At 45.5% G+C, this 17,659-nt stretch overlaps 1 protein-coding gene across 5 annotated transcripts in view; it reads right to left on the reverse strand.

The window, feature by feature from the left end:
* The window catches only part of NFATC1 (nuclear factor of activated T cells 1), a 113,129-nt gene that overhangs the window by 78,857 nt on the left and 16,613 nt on the right, over positions 1–17,659 (reverse strand). For all 5 annotated transcript variants that reach the window (XM_086743141.1, XM_086743139.1, XM_086743137.1 and 2 more), the window contains exon 3: positions 15,327–15,486. In XM_086743141.1, coding sequence (XP_086599267.1) covers positions 15,327–15,486 — 160 coding nt within the window. The remainder of the gene's footprint in view (positions 1–15,326; positions 15,487–17,659) is intronic.

A 17,659-nucleotide genomic window follows, 5' to 3' on the forward strand; every position in this document is an offset into this window, starting at 1 on the left:
TCGATGGCTTCCAAATGTCACAGTACTTCTGTCCATTTTTTTAAATGCAGAAATGAATTAAAAGAAGGCAAGTATTTCAAAATATTTTATAAAAGCACAGAGTGAGGATGGCTTTGCGGCTGAAGGAGTAGCAAGCTGGGCACAGGGTGATCGAGTTCCCATCTCCAGCTCTGCCGGATAGTTTTTGCTTCATCACAGATACATGACTTGATTAGAGCAGAGAAAATGTCATAAGAAGTTTTTACATATTTCCAGCTTGCTCTATGTTTAATCCATTTGTGCTTCAGTCTTATTATAAAATAAAAGCCAGTAACTGTGCCATGCAGCTGGTTAACCCCTTCCTCACTGTGGAAAACACAGTGCTTCCCAGTCCTCTGGTTCCAATCCTCACGTGATTTACACCCGCGTTCCTTGGGGAATAAAGCAGATTAACGCAACCTTCTTGCTCTTCGGAGTCAGAAAAGTGCCGTCTGCATGTGTTATGTTCCTCAAGACAGGTGCTGCTTCCATTGTTTTAACCCCCCAAAAGTGGTGTCACCACATGCACAATATTCATAAACATGCTACTTGTGACTCCTGTCTCAGAGACAGAAAAGGGCAGTGTGTTTTGCCAGGTCACTACACCCTTCTGGTCCTTCCACAAGCCACCTTTGATTCACCTGGTCCTATGGCTCTGATTACGCTGCAGTTTTATCTGAGAGTGTGCCTTCCACGGAAAGCATCTTAGTGCAGCAATAAAAATAGGTCAGGTATATCTTATAGCTCGTCTTCAAGGTTTTGACCTCCAAGACAGTCTGATTAATCCATTAAAAATCCAGAGTGACTGGATTCCACACTGCGAGTTGTTTGAGAGCAACAGTGATGCTATTGGTTGATGCCACTTGTTTTACCAAAAAAATAACCCGGATGCAACAGATCAGACTCCCTGTCCAACAAGCACAACATAAGCAGCTCTGCCCAACAGGCCCCAAGGGCCGAAATGAACCAAAAGGCCTGTGATCTCCAACAGCCAGTAAATAAACTAAGCACAAAAGACTCTTAAAAAGACTCTTTCTCAACATACGTAGGCTATTTTCAATCAATCATTCGAAATATTGTCACGTTGAGTAACATTATTTAGCAACAGCTGTTGCACTAGAATTTCCCCCAAATACCGACGAGCTAATACCACAACCCTGTTTAAAGCTAGTAAGACAGTCAGAAAAAATGTTGCAAATACTAATGGCAGAACTTGCCAATAAAAGCTCTACAGAGCAGCTTATCTGCTGTTGCAAAAGGATAACGGCTTGCTGCAGTTGGTGCGGCAGGACGTCAGCACATGACTGGGATTTGAGGAGGATGCTGAGGGCAACACTTTTCCCTTTGAAGGGAGGTATGATGAGTACTGGTGACCAGGACCTGTCTTTTTACAGCAGACAAACATCTACATCAACCTGTTGACTACAAACATGAGGCTTTGGCATGGGTCAAGTCCCAAGCCAGAGATGGGAACGCCAAAGTCTTAAAAGGCACCACTCCATCCCATCATACTCAAGCCTCACCTGAGTATCTAACCTAAGGTAAACCTCAGTCCTGGCAAACCAGTAAGATCTTAAAGCCTGCTGGGCCCAGTTACACGTAATTATACACAACATATCCAAGTCAAAAAGACATAGGGAAAATCCAGGTGACTCATGCCATCGGACTTTAACACATACAGGCTGGACAACAACGGGGTCCAGTCACCATGGCTGCCTCCATGGCTGGCAAAATGAGACACGCTCTCTGAAGGTGTGACCTACCTGAGCTGCTTCAGATGTTCAGAATAAAATTAATAGCTGCCAAACTCTACACTGACCAGCCTTCCCTTGATTACAGAGAGAAACTAAGCCAATTAGCTTGGTTGCAGACATCTATGGCTAGACAAACAAACTGAAAATGCAGGCTTGCCCCTGTAACCAGCCCAGGCCACGGCTGAAACCATGGGTGTACTCAGCAGCAGGAGGTCATGGCTGGGAGATGGACACTTAACCAGCTTCTCCCAAACCCTCCATCCCCGTGTGCCCAAGACAGGCCTAGCAACCCTTCCCTCGCTCAGAGGAGAGCTGCTGTAAGGACCAATTCATTCGCGTGCAAAGGCTGCAGCAACCCCCCGCCCCCGCCCCACCGGCCCCAGTAGCGCTCTCCATCTCGGCTCCGGAACAGCATCAGGTCCATTTTCAGTGGCCTTGCTGTTGCTGTGGTTTCAGAACTGGAGCACATGTTAAAATCGTAACAAAAGGGCAATACTCTTGCTAATGTTAATTTTTATACTAAATTCAAACTTACTTGTATTACATACCTTTCTAATACAAAAAGGAAAAAGAGCATTCACTAATAGCTGCAGAGTTGAGAGGCCAAATTTGATTATATTTTTCTGTATTTTATTTATGTATTTGACTTAAAACTGGAGGAACAGACGAATGCTTTTACTCATTAAACACTTTACCTCAAAACATCTGCTATTACAGCTAGGCTTCTAGGTTAACGCTGCCCTCTGATGAAAGTAACTACCCATGCAAAATCCCCTTTGGGCTGAGAGTTTCAGGGGCTTCATCCATGCAAAATCCCCTTTGGGCTGAGAGTTTCAGAGGTTTCATTTACGTCGGCAGAACAGCAGAGCCACAGCCCGGCGCCAGCACCGCCACTGCACCGTCTTGCTCTTTGCCAAACCTCTCCAACCTGCCTCCATTTCAAGCAGGGCTCTCGCAGCCAGCAGCGCGGCTATGGCAGTTCACATATTTTAAGGTTTTCCTCACAACCGGGAGGGATTAGAAAACGAGGCTTTGATGTGTTCGGGACATGTGCTTGAGATTACTTGTGTACCTAGATGCTAGCACATGTGCCTGCAAGTTGTGGTCTAAATTTGTTTGTCCCTGGCAGCTCATGTCTGCAGCTATGGGTGGAGTTTGTGTAAAATTCTATTAGTGTATGCCATTTTGTAGTCAATAATACTCTATAACCTATATTCACGGACAGTATTTGAGTCTATATTGATGAATATTATGTTACTACAGAATAAGAGCTACTACACGTAAGGCCCGCATAATGAAAACAACACCATTGCAAGAGAAACAGTTGGAAATTAACTTGAAAACCATTTGGAAAATTATTGCAGGACTATTAAGGACTATTGATTAATAAATGCCATCTCTAAGGTTTTTTTTTAAAAGCTGCACATTGTATGAATTCTTGCATATATGGGGAGAGATTTTATGTATTTTGTGTAGCTTTTTTTTTTATTCTGAGATGATAAGCATTATCTAAATATTGCTATACTATACTACTATATCTCTGTAGCAGAAGAGGTGTCACAAGATCTTAACACACAGTTCTGCAAAGAGCAGCAGAATTTTTTTTGGTTTTTGCCTTTTTTTTCAACCAGCGTTATCTTCTGTGGACTTCTCCAAGGCGAAAAACCAAACCCATACTAGTTACACTTCTTCAGCACTTCACAACTTTTAGATGTGCTCTTCCTCTTCATGTCAATTAGAGTTTTACAGCTAAATCTACTCCTGTACACTATGCCAATTTTCCCTGATGTTTTCCTCCCAGAAATGCAGGCACTTGGTACATATATAGCAGTGAGACTGTATTAAAAGCCACAGCAGGTGGAAAACAATACAGCCCAGGGAAGGTTTTGTCTTTTACTCTCCTCACAATCAAAGCTATGCAGAAAGCACAATGAGGCACAGTAAATAAAGACATTTCACACAGACAAGCACAAAAATCTTCCAAAACAAAGAAAATTAAATTATCTTTCAACTAAAGAATACACTGCAGTGAGAGACTAAATGAGTGATTCTAATCAAAACCATGCTGCGCATCTCCTACTTTCCACCACAAAAAAAAAATCAGCCAGTGTTTGTGCGCGTACAGCCACCCTCTAAAACCAGTCAAGCAGCTTTCCATCCAAGCAATGCAAGACGCAGCATCTCAGCACTACAAAACATATTGAAATTATTTCCATAGCAATCATAATAACAACACGCCAGGCCAGGATCTCCAGGGAATGAAGGATGGCGGTGGGAGCTCGGCCCCCCACCAGCCCCGCTGCTGCCCGCTGTGCCAGGCACACGCCGCCAGCAGCACCCATGCAGCACCCATCCCCTCGCCCCACAGCCGCAGCCAGCACCTCGCCGGTGCGTGCCACAGCCAACTTGCAACGGTTGGCCTCACCCAAAACAGCCACTCGCAAGGTGTTACATCCCCGTCTGCACACGCGGGAAAGCCACGGCGGTGGTAGTGCTGGCCCCAGGCCCAAGCCCTACTCAAGCTTCTTAATCCTGACGTGCCGCAACCATCTCGGGCTCAGGTCTCTCCCCTTGTGGTGCCAAACCAGGCAGCGGCCTCAGATGAAGACATTAGGAGAGGGATGAAAACATGGGACTAATGCTTGGTGCCTGAGCTGCGCTGGGGCTTCACGCACAGCTTGGCTCTGAGCGGCTCTCCAGAAGCGAAACGTGATCTCTCTTCCAACCCACTCCCTTCTCGCTATTTATCTGCTCGCACAGCAACGATATGCTGCGGGCTTCCCAAACGCTAGCCACTGTCCTTTCACGGGCAGACAGCCAAGGGGACGAGAACGTGCAGCTTATTAAGTACAACGAATATGGGCATCCATGTCCTGCACAGAGCACACACAATACGCTGATACTGCTATTTTGATGCAGGGACAGGGACAGGAATTGGCTAAATATAGGTGACTTCAGTGACTGGTCTAAATCACAGACTTAAATGACATGAAGGAGGGTACAGTTTGCCCAAAGACAGAGGAAAGTAACGGGAAGGTTTCAGACAATGATGGGAAGCTTGGCTCTAGCATCATCACGCGTGACTTGCTATGAACACATACATAAAAAGCTTCAGAGACATAGGGGCTTCATGCCCATTAGACATAGGCAAGCATAACAGTAGTGGAACAAAAAGAAGATGTGACCATCCCAAGGGATCCCCAAATCAAAGGGACCGAAAAGGAGGATTCAGTTAATACAATTCACCTGAAAACAATCAGAAGGAAGCAGCAACACATGGGGAACCTGCAACCGATGCCCAAAGCGCACCAGATTTTTAAGAGGGAAAACTTAATGGATCTCCTGAAAAGCAGCAAAAGAGGTCTGCAAGAACAGAGCACAGCTTCTGCAACCTGCTCCCCTTTTTCATGCTATTTTCGGGCAGTTGGCAGCCCCACATGCTCACGTGTGACACCTTATCTCTTGTAACACTTGTGCAAGGCAATGAAAGTGTCTTAATCCAGATTTTGCAGCTGAGTAATCTGAGCAACAGTAAGTGACAGAATTAATTGCCGTTTGATCCATCTATCCTTGCTTGGTAGAAAATTTAAGCACATGTTCAACATTTAATCCCACTTTATGAAAATTCAAGGATGTACTTAAGTGCTTTACTGCACTGCAGCAGAAAGATCACTTTGCTCAATCTCCTTTACATTTTTTCCCTTACATCACACAGAATTGGACCAGTAATATTTTTACATAAGTGAGACTGCAAGCAGCAAGGGAGGAGCTCCTTTCTGGTGAGGGTGACGGGTTTTCACCAGGATTCACATTTGGCAGTAACACCATGTTATTGGTGCTCCAAAGAGCAAAACTCAGTGAGGGGGATGCCGGTGTTGGTAACTGCAGTGCCGAAGAACTCCCAAAAATGTACCCACGCTGTGCTTGCAAGTGCTGTCTACTGCTTTGAACAGGGCTGCATTTGAAACCCAGGCAGTAAACTTTTAAATCCCAATGTACATAATGTCTGCACGCAAACCAAAAGCAGGAGTTCCTCCGCTTTACTGGGTACTGAAACATTAAAAACAGGTGTTTAAAAACCATATTACAAATCTGTCTGCAACCTGTATTATTTTTACCACGTGCAAGTAAATTGATCACTAGCGTGTTTCAACTGTTTCAGTGAAAATACACAACTCCTAAATTATTTCTTAAACATGTGGAGGGAGGAGAAAGTTTATTTTATTTCGCTGCACTGACAGCATGTAACATATTTTACTTATGTGTACGTATACAGCAGGTGCTGTAATGGATCATCTCCCTTTCACGGCATGTATCAAAGAAGATCTTGAGCTACTCTTTGCAAGGAAAGAAATGATAAACCCCTGCTCATAATGAAAGCTGCAACACACTTCGAGAGACCAACTGAGTAATTTGACACCATATTTTCCACTGATTCAGCCTGCTACTTGGAACAATGACTGATTAAAATGGAAAATCTGTATTATAACCACATATACTGACATTCCAGATTACAAGCTATGTTACGGAAGTGATTTTTTACTCTTCTTGCATATAAAAATTAGGAAGTAGAAAAGTTACATTGGTTACATTGGTGTGAAAGTGATCTAAAATACGAACTAGCCCCTAGTATATCTTCATACAGAATGTACACAATATAATTTTCATGATATGTATGTAGTATGTAATTTGGAGTACCAAGAAGAAAAAAAAAATGTTTGCCCCAAGATATTACTTTTAGGAATAGAGGACAGATGTCTAGTTGCCAAAGCAGACTTGTAAAAAATTAATCACCTGCCTCATGCAGGTTAGCAGTATTTGGCAGGTAGGTTAGCTCAGCTCATAATGAAGCATCTGGCTCTTGGTAAAGCTGCATTTTAATTTTAACCGTGTTTCATTTCAGCTTTTGGGCGCATGTCAACATGCAACAATCTGACAAGTCTGGTGCAGATTTGCCGGTTGGTAACTTTGGAGTAGGTCTTCTCAACTGCAACCAAAACTAAGTCAAGTAACAACCATGGTTCACACCCAGACCACGGCCTCACGTATCATCTGAACCTCCCTGTAAAGCCATTTTAAACCTAGTCCTCCACATGTTACCCATCCACAGTCTTAATTTCTTAAAGCAAGCTAAACTGACTAAGAATCAGCAAACCCCTATGCATGTGCTTGAATTAAGCTGGCTAAGCTGACTGACTTCAGGAGTGCCCCAATACTGCTTTGAACGTGGTTTGGTTTGGGTTTTGGTTTGTTAGATTTTTTTTTTGCAATGGAGGTCTGGTAATTTGAGGCAAGAAAAAGGTCTACACATGTTGTATTTTCCTTTGAAAAGTGAGTACCCATTTGTAGCACCACTGGTAGCCTCTTTCGTCTAACCAGAAGCATCTGCAGCTCCTTCTCGAATGCTGCGAGGGCAGAAGAAGAGCTGCTGAAGCTCAGAGAAGTCTGCAGAACTGCCTGATTCTGTGACTCTCATAGCTTCTAGATGTTCCCCCTTATGCATGCATTTTCAGTGGAAGGGTGCTTCTACCACAAAGAGAAAAAAACCCACCACCACCACCAACTGTCCTTATGAGAGAGCAATCACTATGCAGATGTGTGGGCCAGTTTTTAACATGAATAGCTCAGATATTTGAATAAAGTTCCCCAAAGACAAAGATCTATTAGAGCATGAATTAAGCAATTGCCAATTTTTGGTTTTATATTATGACCATGTTTTTAAGCTTTCAAATGTGCCAAAACGCTCACTGGCTGTTGTTTTTCTCTTCTTGTATCACTTACACTGAACTGTTTCTTTCTAATACTCTTTGAAAAAAATAATGTAAGAGGGAAAAGATTACACTACGGGCTCCTGAGCTCTAGCAGATCTTGACAGAGAGTACAAAGGAAGGAACTGTGAACATTTAGCTCCATAAGCACATTTGCAGCAGCCTCACTAGCGGTACCACAAACGCCTTTGCCCGGCTGCTGCGGCTTGTGCAGGTATTTTCCTAGCACACCGCTGCAAAGAAATCGCCTATGTCAACTGCTGATTATATTAATTTTTTTGTTTCCATCTTCACTGAACACCACCCACTGACAGATACTCCCCAGGCCCACAGACACACTTGCACTTTATGTAGTTATGTAAAAAAACCAAGGTAAGGGGGATTTTTCTTATCTTGCTTGGGACCTGACTGCTTGCAGAAAAGCGGAATGGCAACTTCTATAGAGAAAATTCTGAGACAGAGTAAGATATACAGCTTCTGCAACTTTTAGCAGGAGTGATGCAATATTAAGCAGGGGGCAAAAGGGATGGAAAGGACAAAAAAAAGTATAGCACTCCAGCAGTTGAGGATGAGTCCTGATTCCTCCCTGGAGAGCACTGATACACATTTTTGATGTATGCTTCCAAAATAATAATGAATCGTCCTTTCAGACAACATGCAGAAAAGACTCCGTCCATACTGCAAGCAATTCACCGAGTGAAAGGATGCAGCACGAGACCTGAGGACAAAGTAAATGAAGAAAAAGAGAAGAAAGACTACTACGTTAATGTTCTGTCTTTCTTGGTCTTGCAGCGTGTGCTGCTGGTCACCAAAACCAGCCTCACAAGGGAGGCAGAAAGGATGGCTCCGTGAGCTGTGGTGGAGATAAAGATGACTCCTCTGCTTCCTCCCTAGGTCTAACCTAGAAGGTCTTTGCCCTGTCAATCAACACCAGAGGACAGCTAAAAGATACTCCACACAGCGAGAGCAATGCCTCCAACTCCCTCATCACAAAGGACGAGGCGGAAGGGAAACTGAGAGAGGCCAAAGAAGAGGAAAGCCAGGGGCTGATATCATCATCCCCTTTCCCAAGGGAACGGAGACAGCAACAGTGAAGGAGTGGGAATGCTTTCCATCCCCTCCTCCCTCAAAGCTGCCACTAACTTCTGCTTTGCTGGTGGCTGGCGAGTCCAAACTGAAGGCAAACCTAGGATGTGGGGCTAAACCCTTCAGGCTGGAAAGCCAGATTGAGTATCTTGGCATCCAAACAGCCAGGAAATGTACTGCGGCATCCGTCAGGCCAAGCGTGGACAAGGTGTCATTTTTAAAGGACAGCAGAGTGCATCCCCCAAGCGCTGGCTGGTAGAAATTTTGTTTTTCATTTGGAACGGGCTGTTGCACCAAACAGCAGAGGTCTGTCCTCAAGACTGCTCATAAATCAGAGCTGAAGTTGCATTTTCAGGGTCATGAAATCTCCACCGGCTGACAGCAGCATACTTTCCAGAACGGCTCCCTTCTGGACTTGGCTATTCTCAGGGAGGCCATACACTACCTATACAGCTGTGCTTGTGGAGCTTCCCTGTGGGACCAGCTTCATCTGAAATACAAAAAAAGATAAACACCCCCCTTCCCAAAATACAATCTTCTAGCGGTGAAAAATCATGATAAAAAGCTTTCAATGGGCTTCCTTCCATTTGTTGGATTTATAGAAGCAATAGCAGCCTTAAAACATCTGCCAAATCATTCTACTTTTCAGTTTTGATTATCTGTCTGCTGGTTTGAGGTTAGCTTTTACTATACAGATGCAAGAAGTGAGAAAGCCATTCCGCTTAGATTTATTCTTAAGAAGTAAGGCTGTCTAAAACAAGGCTATAAAATGTAGGTTCCCTGTCTGGTTTGTTGTACGGTCGCATGGCTTTGCGCTATTAATTGCAACCTGGCTAACAGGTGTTTGCCAATGTCTTTATATCCACGTCATAAGAAAGGATTATATTTCCATCTGGATATACGGGTGACACTGTTTTCTAAAAAGAAGCTAAGAGCAGCACAGAGAGGAAGTCCACTGCGGCACGACAAGTTGAATCACTGCTTAGTAAGAAGAATATGCCCTCTCCTCTGCTCTGATAGATCCTGAGAGTGAAGGGGAAAGAGGCTAGCACGATTTTTTCCGCATCTACTCCTCTTGGTCAGGTGCCAGATGGCCATGAGTGGGATCCACCAGGGACTAGTTTCCTTCCAGTTCCCTTGACTCACCCAGCAATGGTGGCAGCCTTGTTGTTTAAAACAAACTCACAGCACTGGGGGACCTCTACCAAGAAAAGCACTTATGCACGTGCTGCAGGTGTATGAGAAGTCCCATACTATGTACTTAAAAATTGGCCATGGGCTCGCTCCTATTGTGCACCATCAGAGCACAGCTCCAAAGGACTTGCCCCGCTGTCTGGAAGAGCCTTCCTTGCAGCTACCTGATCCCTTCATCTACTTCCTGTCATCAACAGGGAACACCTCTTTCCAGTCTTTTTCTTTAGTTCTGTTGCGGTTTAGCCCTGGTCACCACGCAGCTGCTCGCTCTCCCTCCACCTCCCCAGTGGGATGCGGGAGAGAATCAGGAAGAAAGGAAAACTCCTGGGTTGAGTTTTTCTCTCTTCCCATCTTGCCTTCTGTGTAACAGCACAACCCTGTTACCTCAGCCTGTTAACTGAGGCTGAGTGCATGAGAAGCTCTATATGAGACTGGGGTGTTAAAATGCAAAGCCCCAAGCTGAACCCATTTGCAGCTCACTGGACTGAAGTTACAATCGTTTGATCTACAAGGCTTTCTACTCCCTGAGGGGTTTGCAAAAGGTCTTCATAGATCTTGGGTCCAGAAGATGAAAGGACTCTGATAGATACCTGCAGTGGCCAACACCTGGATCTGAACTGCTTGAGCTCATTATCCAAAAGCAACAAAACCAACTGATCCGTGGAAAGCAAATGGTGACACGCTCCAAGTGTTATCGGGGTGCACAAATAGCTCAGAGGCATGTTGGTGCCTAATTATGGTGATGTGGAGATGTACAAATATACTGAGACAGCAATTGCTTCAGAGAGGAGTCTGACACTTGTTAGTCATAAGGGGATTTAAAAATCCCAACATATGCCTCAAGGCCTTTGAAAATCGGACCCAAAGTGCCTACTTGAGATCTCGTCAGAAATGACACAAGCCAACTCCTGTGAGCAAGTCTGCTGGCACAGACAACATTTTGACTATGTAAATCAGCAGACAAATCATTGTGTTTTGCCTGTAAAATGAGGGAGTTCAGACTATTCATTTGTTCACAGGCTCAGATCAAGTTCTGTACTGGAGTGCACAAGCCATACACAACCTCTACCATCTCAATGCAAAGACATACGGTGAAACGCAAGGCAGCATTCACTGTATCTTCAACATTAACTTATTTTTCCAAGAGGAAAACAAATTCTGGCTAGTACCAGTTACCTAGATAAAAAAGGAAAAATCCTACAACTCCTTTTCTCCCCTTTTTCTAACCAATTTATCTACCTCATGTCAAGAGTGATCTTGAAGAAAATTCCTGGCATATTTTGCATGAACAAAATGCATAATCATCATGACTTTTAAAAGCACTTACTAGACTATTCTGTGCATTTGAATATTTTCTTTCACTCTTTAGTCCAGTCTTCTATGGGAGTAAATCATACCCTTTAATGAAACATTCTTGGGTATTTGGATTTTATCTCACAGATACACCGCGCCCTGCTTGTAAAAATTCCATCCCAGGCAGCCAACATGCTTGACTTATTCCAAAGATGAGTTATTAATTAGAATATCTATAGACCATATATTTATAATCTGGTGCCATCCCTCCCCAGCGATCCCAAACTTTTATCTGCCAGATTACTTACCTGCAGCTGAAACAGAGCCATGGCTGGCTGGAATGTAACCTCCATCTTGTGCAACTCCTCACCACCACTTTTAAAACGAAGAATGGGAGATAGGTCCAAATGGAGGACGTTTGTAAGATGCTCTGGACGTAAATACCTTTAATTAAATTCACCTCGCTTAAAATGTGGCTGTAGCTATCTAACTCTGTGGGTTTCCTAATGTCGCCACCTCACTTCATCCCACTCCATTCAGAAAAATCCTCACTGTAGTCATGAACTCCTGCAAAGGCAGAGATGCCAGCAGGTTGCTAACAGGCGTGATTTCGCTCCCCAAAGTGGTCCCAGGTTTCACCCTCACCTGGCACGGCGTGCTGCTGTGTAATGCCAAATGCCAGCTGGGGCACCAGCCCCATTCTGACTCAGAGGAGGGAGTACCCCCAGTCTGAAATCACCAAAGGCAACGAGAACTTGCAAAACACTTCCCCGAGCCAAGGGGTAAAAGCCAGTGCCAGCCGTGAGCTCATCGGCACCGCTCCCTGGCACCGCTCGCTTGCCAATCTTCTGCAGCGTTCTTAGCTCGCTAGGTGCGCCGGCTCATCCCAATCTCAAAACGTTTAGCAATCGAGAACAGCGATAGCTTGGGGCTGCCAGGGCAGCCAAACACCCAAACAGGCAAAGGCGAAATGTGAGAGAAGGGGAATATTGCGTTACTGGGCTCATTAACCCTCACAGGCAACTTGAAGCACTCAAAACCGTATCGTTCCTAAGCGCAGAAAGGAAAGTGCAGCCATCCCACATAAGGAAATCCATAGGAAATCCTGCTGGCATGAAGTACAGCTGGGAGACAGCCCACAGGAGACTGCAGCGAGCAAGCCTCACGCAGATGATGGAGAGATGATAAGGAGCGAGTGGCGCCTTTCAGCACCAGGTTGGGGCAAGACTCTGCTGCCGCGGGCAGCTGTCAGCATTTGCCAGGCTCACCTCTTCCACAGGTCAGCATAAACCCCCATGGCAGCCTGTCACGCTCAGCACCGCTGGCCCTTTCCCAGGCTGAGGTTTGGGAGAGGAGAGAAATCTCATACGCCGGCGGGTATTGAGTGTGGTGCTGGGCCCCAGTGCACAGCTCTTCAGCTTTGCATGCATCCCTCTCCAGCTCCAGAGAAAAGTTGTCAGCCTGGAGGAGCTGCTAGAGCCAAGGAAAAAATTGGTCTCCAGTTCTGGACTTTATGTCACACCCACGAGAGAATCCTGCCCTCCTACACCACCGCTCTTCTCATCCAGCATGCTTGCCTCGGAAACCTTTGATTCCTGGACCCTTCCACCTCCCACAAGAAGAGATGGAGCAGCAGCAAGGGAGCTAACGTTGCCTGGAAAAAAAAGATAAACATGCTCCAGCTGCAGGGAAAGCAACCTCCTGGCAATTTTGCTGGGGAACTGTGCCATGAGCAGCGAATGCTTTTTGGATTTACTCCTCCTCTGCCTCAGCATGCCCTAAGATACGTGGAAGTACTAGTATGAGAAAAGCTCCTGGTTTGGGAAGCAGGATGCTAGTGAGAAGGGATTTGAAATGGAGAAGGGAGGAAGAGACCTCTTCTGAATTCTCCTCTTGTCAAAGGTAAAGGGCAAGAGCTTCAACAAAAGCAGAATTTAAGGAAGGTCTCCCAAGGCAGCGACACAAAAAAAAGATCTGACTGCCCACATGGGGTGAAAAAAAATGCAAAAGGGTAGTGCAAGGGGTCAGAGACATTTTATGATGGGTTTCACTGAGTCAACACAATTGAAAACACTGAGAAAAACTAGAGGCAAAAGTTTGATCCAAAACCTCACACCTGAAGACACTCAGATACTGTTTGAGCTTACACTTGGGTGTGAACTTTGAAGCTTGGGCTCCTTTCTCTACAACACAGTGGACTGAATCAAACCCGAGCCAAACACCTGCAATGTCTGGAAATACATTAATTTAGAAATGCATTTTACAGCTTTTGTCAGTCACCAGATTTCCTTCTCCTCCTCCTTTCATTTATTTATAAGTACTTTTTTTTTAAGTACTTATTTATAAATACTTAGTATTTCTCTTATAAACAGTATTTACAAGTATTTTCCTTTCTTTTGTGGGGGTGGGGGTGTGGGGAGCAGTTCTCATCCATCCAGCCAACTCTGGTCTCAGTGAGGCTTCCAAGTATTCCCTCAAACAGGTAACTCTAGCCAGGATGGCAGTGTCAGCATGGGGAAGCTTTTTCTGGTCCTCTTTACATTTCTCTTCTTTTTCAAGAAAAGGATGTTCAGGTTGTAATAAAAGAACGGAAAAATACATTAATCTTTATTAAACCGGTAGAGCAAATTGACAGGGTGAGGACTGGCTGCTTCCTCCCCTCTCCCTTCATGCCCTTCCGCCGTTTCCTCTCCTCTCCTCTCTTCTGACACTTGTTTGTGTTTGGAAGCGGCACGCTCACTCCCGACAGACTGGGACAGGGGATGAGAGGGGAAATGTCTGGACACATTTAGTCCAATTAAATGTTGGCATCACATTCAGTCTTTCCAAAAAGCACGTAGGAAACTTTAAACGCCAGGCTGGCCACTGCAAATTGATGCCTCCTCATTTACATTTCCTTGCATCAAGCCACAAACACAGTAGGTATTAATTGTCATCAAGTGTGTCTGCCACAAACCCCTCTTTAATATCATGCACAAATGTTCTGCTAAAACCTTTTGTCTTTCAGCAGATTACTTCCATAATCCCATGTCACTGATGAGTTTTGGCAACTCCCCTCACTTTCCCCTTTCAGCTGCCGCAGCAGCACATGAAATCTGTAGCGGCATTGCCTGCTCCATGTCATCTCAAACTCACATCGTTCCTTCGAACAACGTGTTTGCTAACAGGGTTTTTGCAGCAAATAAACAAATGCGCAGGAGCCCTGCCCATGTGGTCTGTACATCATCTTCAGCCATCCGGTCTTTCCACAAGCTGCCGCTCCTACAGCCAGAATTATGGCACAAACCCAAGCAGCGTGAGCACTGCCTCCCTTCCACAGACACTGCCCGGACACCCATGGGTCCCACGGTGCCCGGGCCGTGATAAAAACCTGGGCTCCACTGCACGGGGGGTCACAATCCTGACAGAAGGCACTGCGACTTTAACTTCTGGGGGAGCAAAGAAGCAGCTGAGGAGGGACAGGCACAGCTGGCTCTCTCCCCTTACTTTTCCTTTTTTTTGTTTTAAACAACTAAATCTTGTTCTTCCTGCTCCTGAGAAAAATCCTTTAAAAATGAATGAGACTAGTCATATAAATGAATTAAGGGTCAGTTTACAGCGTTATTAAATTAAATGCTTTATATACAGTAACTGAAGAGTTTGGTAGAAATCATGAAACTAGATTCAGACCTCAGATGTTTTCCAGAGCGGCTGGAAGGGTTTAAAGAACTAAACAGAATAAACTCAAAAAGCCTCACTTCGCTCAGCACTCACTGCAACATCCAAACCAGCGACATACTTCCACATTACTGCTACGGCTCTGCCCTCCAACATGTGTTCACAGCTCTGATTAACCCAACCACAAGCTGAGGATGAAGTGTACTGAGGCACGTCCCCAGCTGATGTGAGTATAAAATGCAAGTCTGGAATCTGACTGCACGGATAGGTCCGCGGTCACCACTTGCCAGCTGAACGCTTGCTAAGTCGTACATGGACAGAGCAGCCATCCGCTTGCACCACATCCACACTGCTAAGAGCAAGCGGATGCTCTTGCCTTGCTTTTAATAAAGGCTTGGTCCATCCAGTTTAAAATACCCTCTAAGATGCGCTCACATGCAGTCATCTTGGAGGACATAGAAAATCCCCTGTCACTTTTCGGTTTTGGAGCAGAAAGGGTGCTCAGCCCAGAGCGCCGAGATAAACAACCCGTGCTGCTTGTTACACGTTCTGGTACCTGCACAATAGGGTGGCCCCCTGCAGATGCCTTCACAGCCCCTCGGCTGCCTTCTGTCTCGTAATGAGCTCGGTGGTGGGATTTCGGCTGCACTTCAATACGCAGTTCATAAGGTCCTGAGTGAGATGGCAGCTGCCAATCAAGGGCAGGCAGGGACGGGCTATAATGAAAAGGAAAACGCATTAAAAATTAACATCAAGTACACTATCACAAACCATAAGCATCCAGCACTATTACTTTAGGGACCGTATTTCGCAGTTCATCCTTCACCGTCTTACATTTAAAATTTCATCAATACGGGTAATGCCATGACATAAGTAATTTAAAAGGCAATGGTTATTTTATGAAGATTTATGGGTCGAGCATATCTGATGGCCCAGATGCTGTCCCTTTTGTAAACAAAATGGAAAAACGTTAAGACACAGCTTACAAATATCTTAATGTATCGATTCTTGAACCAAAAGGAGAAAGGTAGGTAGCAAGACACGGAGGAATTTAAGGAAGAGAATTTCTGCTGTGGAAGTAAGTGCCAAACCAGCTCTGGAGGAGTTCTGCATTTAATGAATCTAATGGATTTCCACAAATCTGCTCAGTTTACATGGGGCAGAAAGAGGAAAAAAAGCCATTCCCCAGCTTCCTTCCCAATACAAAACACGTCAGAGAGCCGCAAAGCGACGCCGGTCTCTAGGTTCACGCACGGCAAGGCAGCAAGCTCCAAAGTCAGAACTTGCTTACAAATCCTACTAATGATGACGCGCAAGCCAGAAGAAAACCCAGCTCGCTCTTCCGCCCCTGTGTTGACTCTGCAATTAACTAAAATATTAAGGACTCATTACCATCACACAAGCAAGCAGGCCCAACAGCATGCGATGGTGGGGAAGCGTCATTCTTAGAAACCCACTTCCAGTGTAAAACCACACTTGAAAATAGTCAGGACAGCTCAGCTGTTAAGAAATACCAAGTTGACGCTTTGGGGTAAAAAAAAAAAGAACAAGAAACAAACAAGCACTGCAGAAATAGTGTTAGGCCTGAGACAAACGTATTGATCTTGAAATTGAGGCAAAAAGCTTCATGATGAAAACACTAATTTTACGTCTAGCGAATATTCTCTCTGATGAATTCTCCTTACCAGATGTCCTTCAAAAGCCTTTATAAGTAGTTAAATGGCACAACCACAACATACTATCCTCCTACGTCAACCTTAATATTTAATCTCTCCCACCAGCCCAGAGAAGATGACCAGGAAGCAGAAAATCATGGTCCTCAGTCCTTTTGCTGTCACCATGGGCAGGGGCTACCTGCAATGGTGAGAGGGCTCGTCCCGCCACAGCGGGAGGCCACCTGCCGGGGACTGACCGGTTCCCTGTCTCGCTCCTATGGCTCTGGTGCAGGGACAGTCCGAGCAGCGTGAATCACGGCTGAAATGAGTTGACTGGGAAGGAAAGGACACAGAAGAGCTTCCACACTGGATGCGTCTATCACAAGCACATGTTCAGCTGGAGACTGAAGACTCCATTTTGCCATCCCTGTGATCCACACAGTACCCCAGCATGTTTTGGGCTCCACAGGCATCACAGCTTTCATATCCCCCAAAGCATCCCTGCTGTCTCCCACTGCGGGCCAGAGACTTCAGCTACTCACAGTGGAGTTTTTTCACTCTGTCTTTTTTTTTAAGTGCTTATCCAGCCCTTTATCACCGGCATATTTAACTCCTCTCTGCTAGTGTACACATGCATGTACACTGATGGGACTTCAGGTGGTGCTAAGTTTCCCTACATTATCTTTCTTCACTGCTTGTAAACATGCCACTTTGACCCGTATGATTTCAACGCCTACAGACACACACGACACGTGTGGCAGGGGTCAGCTGAAGCCACTGAGTCCCAGCCCTGGGTGAGAACCAGGAACCCCCTCACTCCCTGGGCACCCCCTGCTACCCCAGCACGCCTTGCTGGCAAGCCGCAGGCTCCAAACTTCCAGCTGCTCTGCTATCCAGCCCTCAGGACACGGAGCATCCTCAAAAATAACAGAGGGGTAGAGAAGAAAGTAGCAATACAGCTCCCAGGTCAGCCCAAACGGGAGCTTATCCAAAAGCAAGATGTTGCCTCTGTGAGGGCTCTCAGCTCCCATGAACATCTGTATCCAGCCGCAGCAAGCAGGGCATTCCCTGCAAAGGCAAGACCCTGCCTGGGACAAATCCTGAATTTGGCTACCACTTCCCCAAGCACGGGAGCCGCAGCCTTGGCTAGAGGCAGGATGCTACATCTTCTGAGCTCCCGTGCAAGCCTTTCCCCCAAAATGGCCAGGGCCCACCATGGAGGTGAGGAGAAGCA

This window comes from Chlamydotis macqueenii, chromosome 2 (genome assembly GCF_036417535.1).
Source record: "Chlamydotis macqueenii isolate bChlMac1 chromosome 2, bChlMac1.mat, whole genome shotgun sequence".
Classification (NCBI taxonomy): Eukaryota; Metazoa; Chordata; class Aves; order Otidiformes; family Otididae; genus Chlamydotis; species Chlamydotis macqueenii.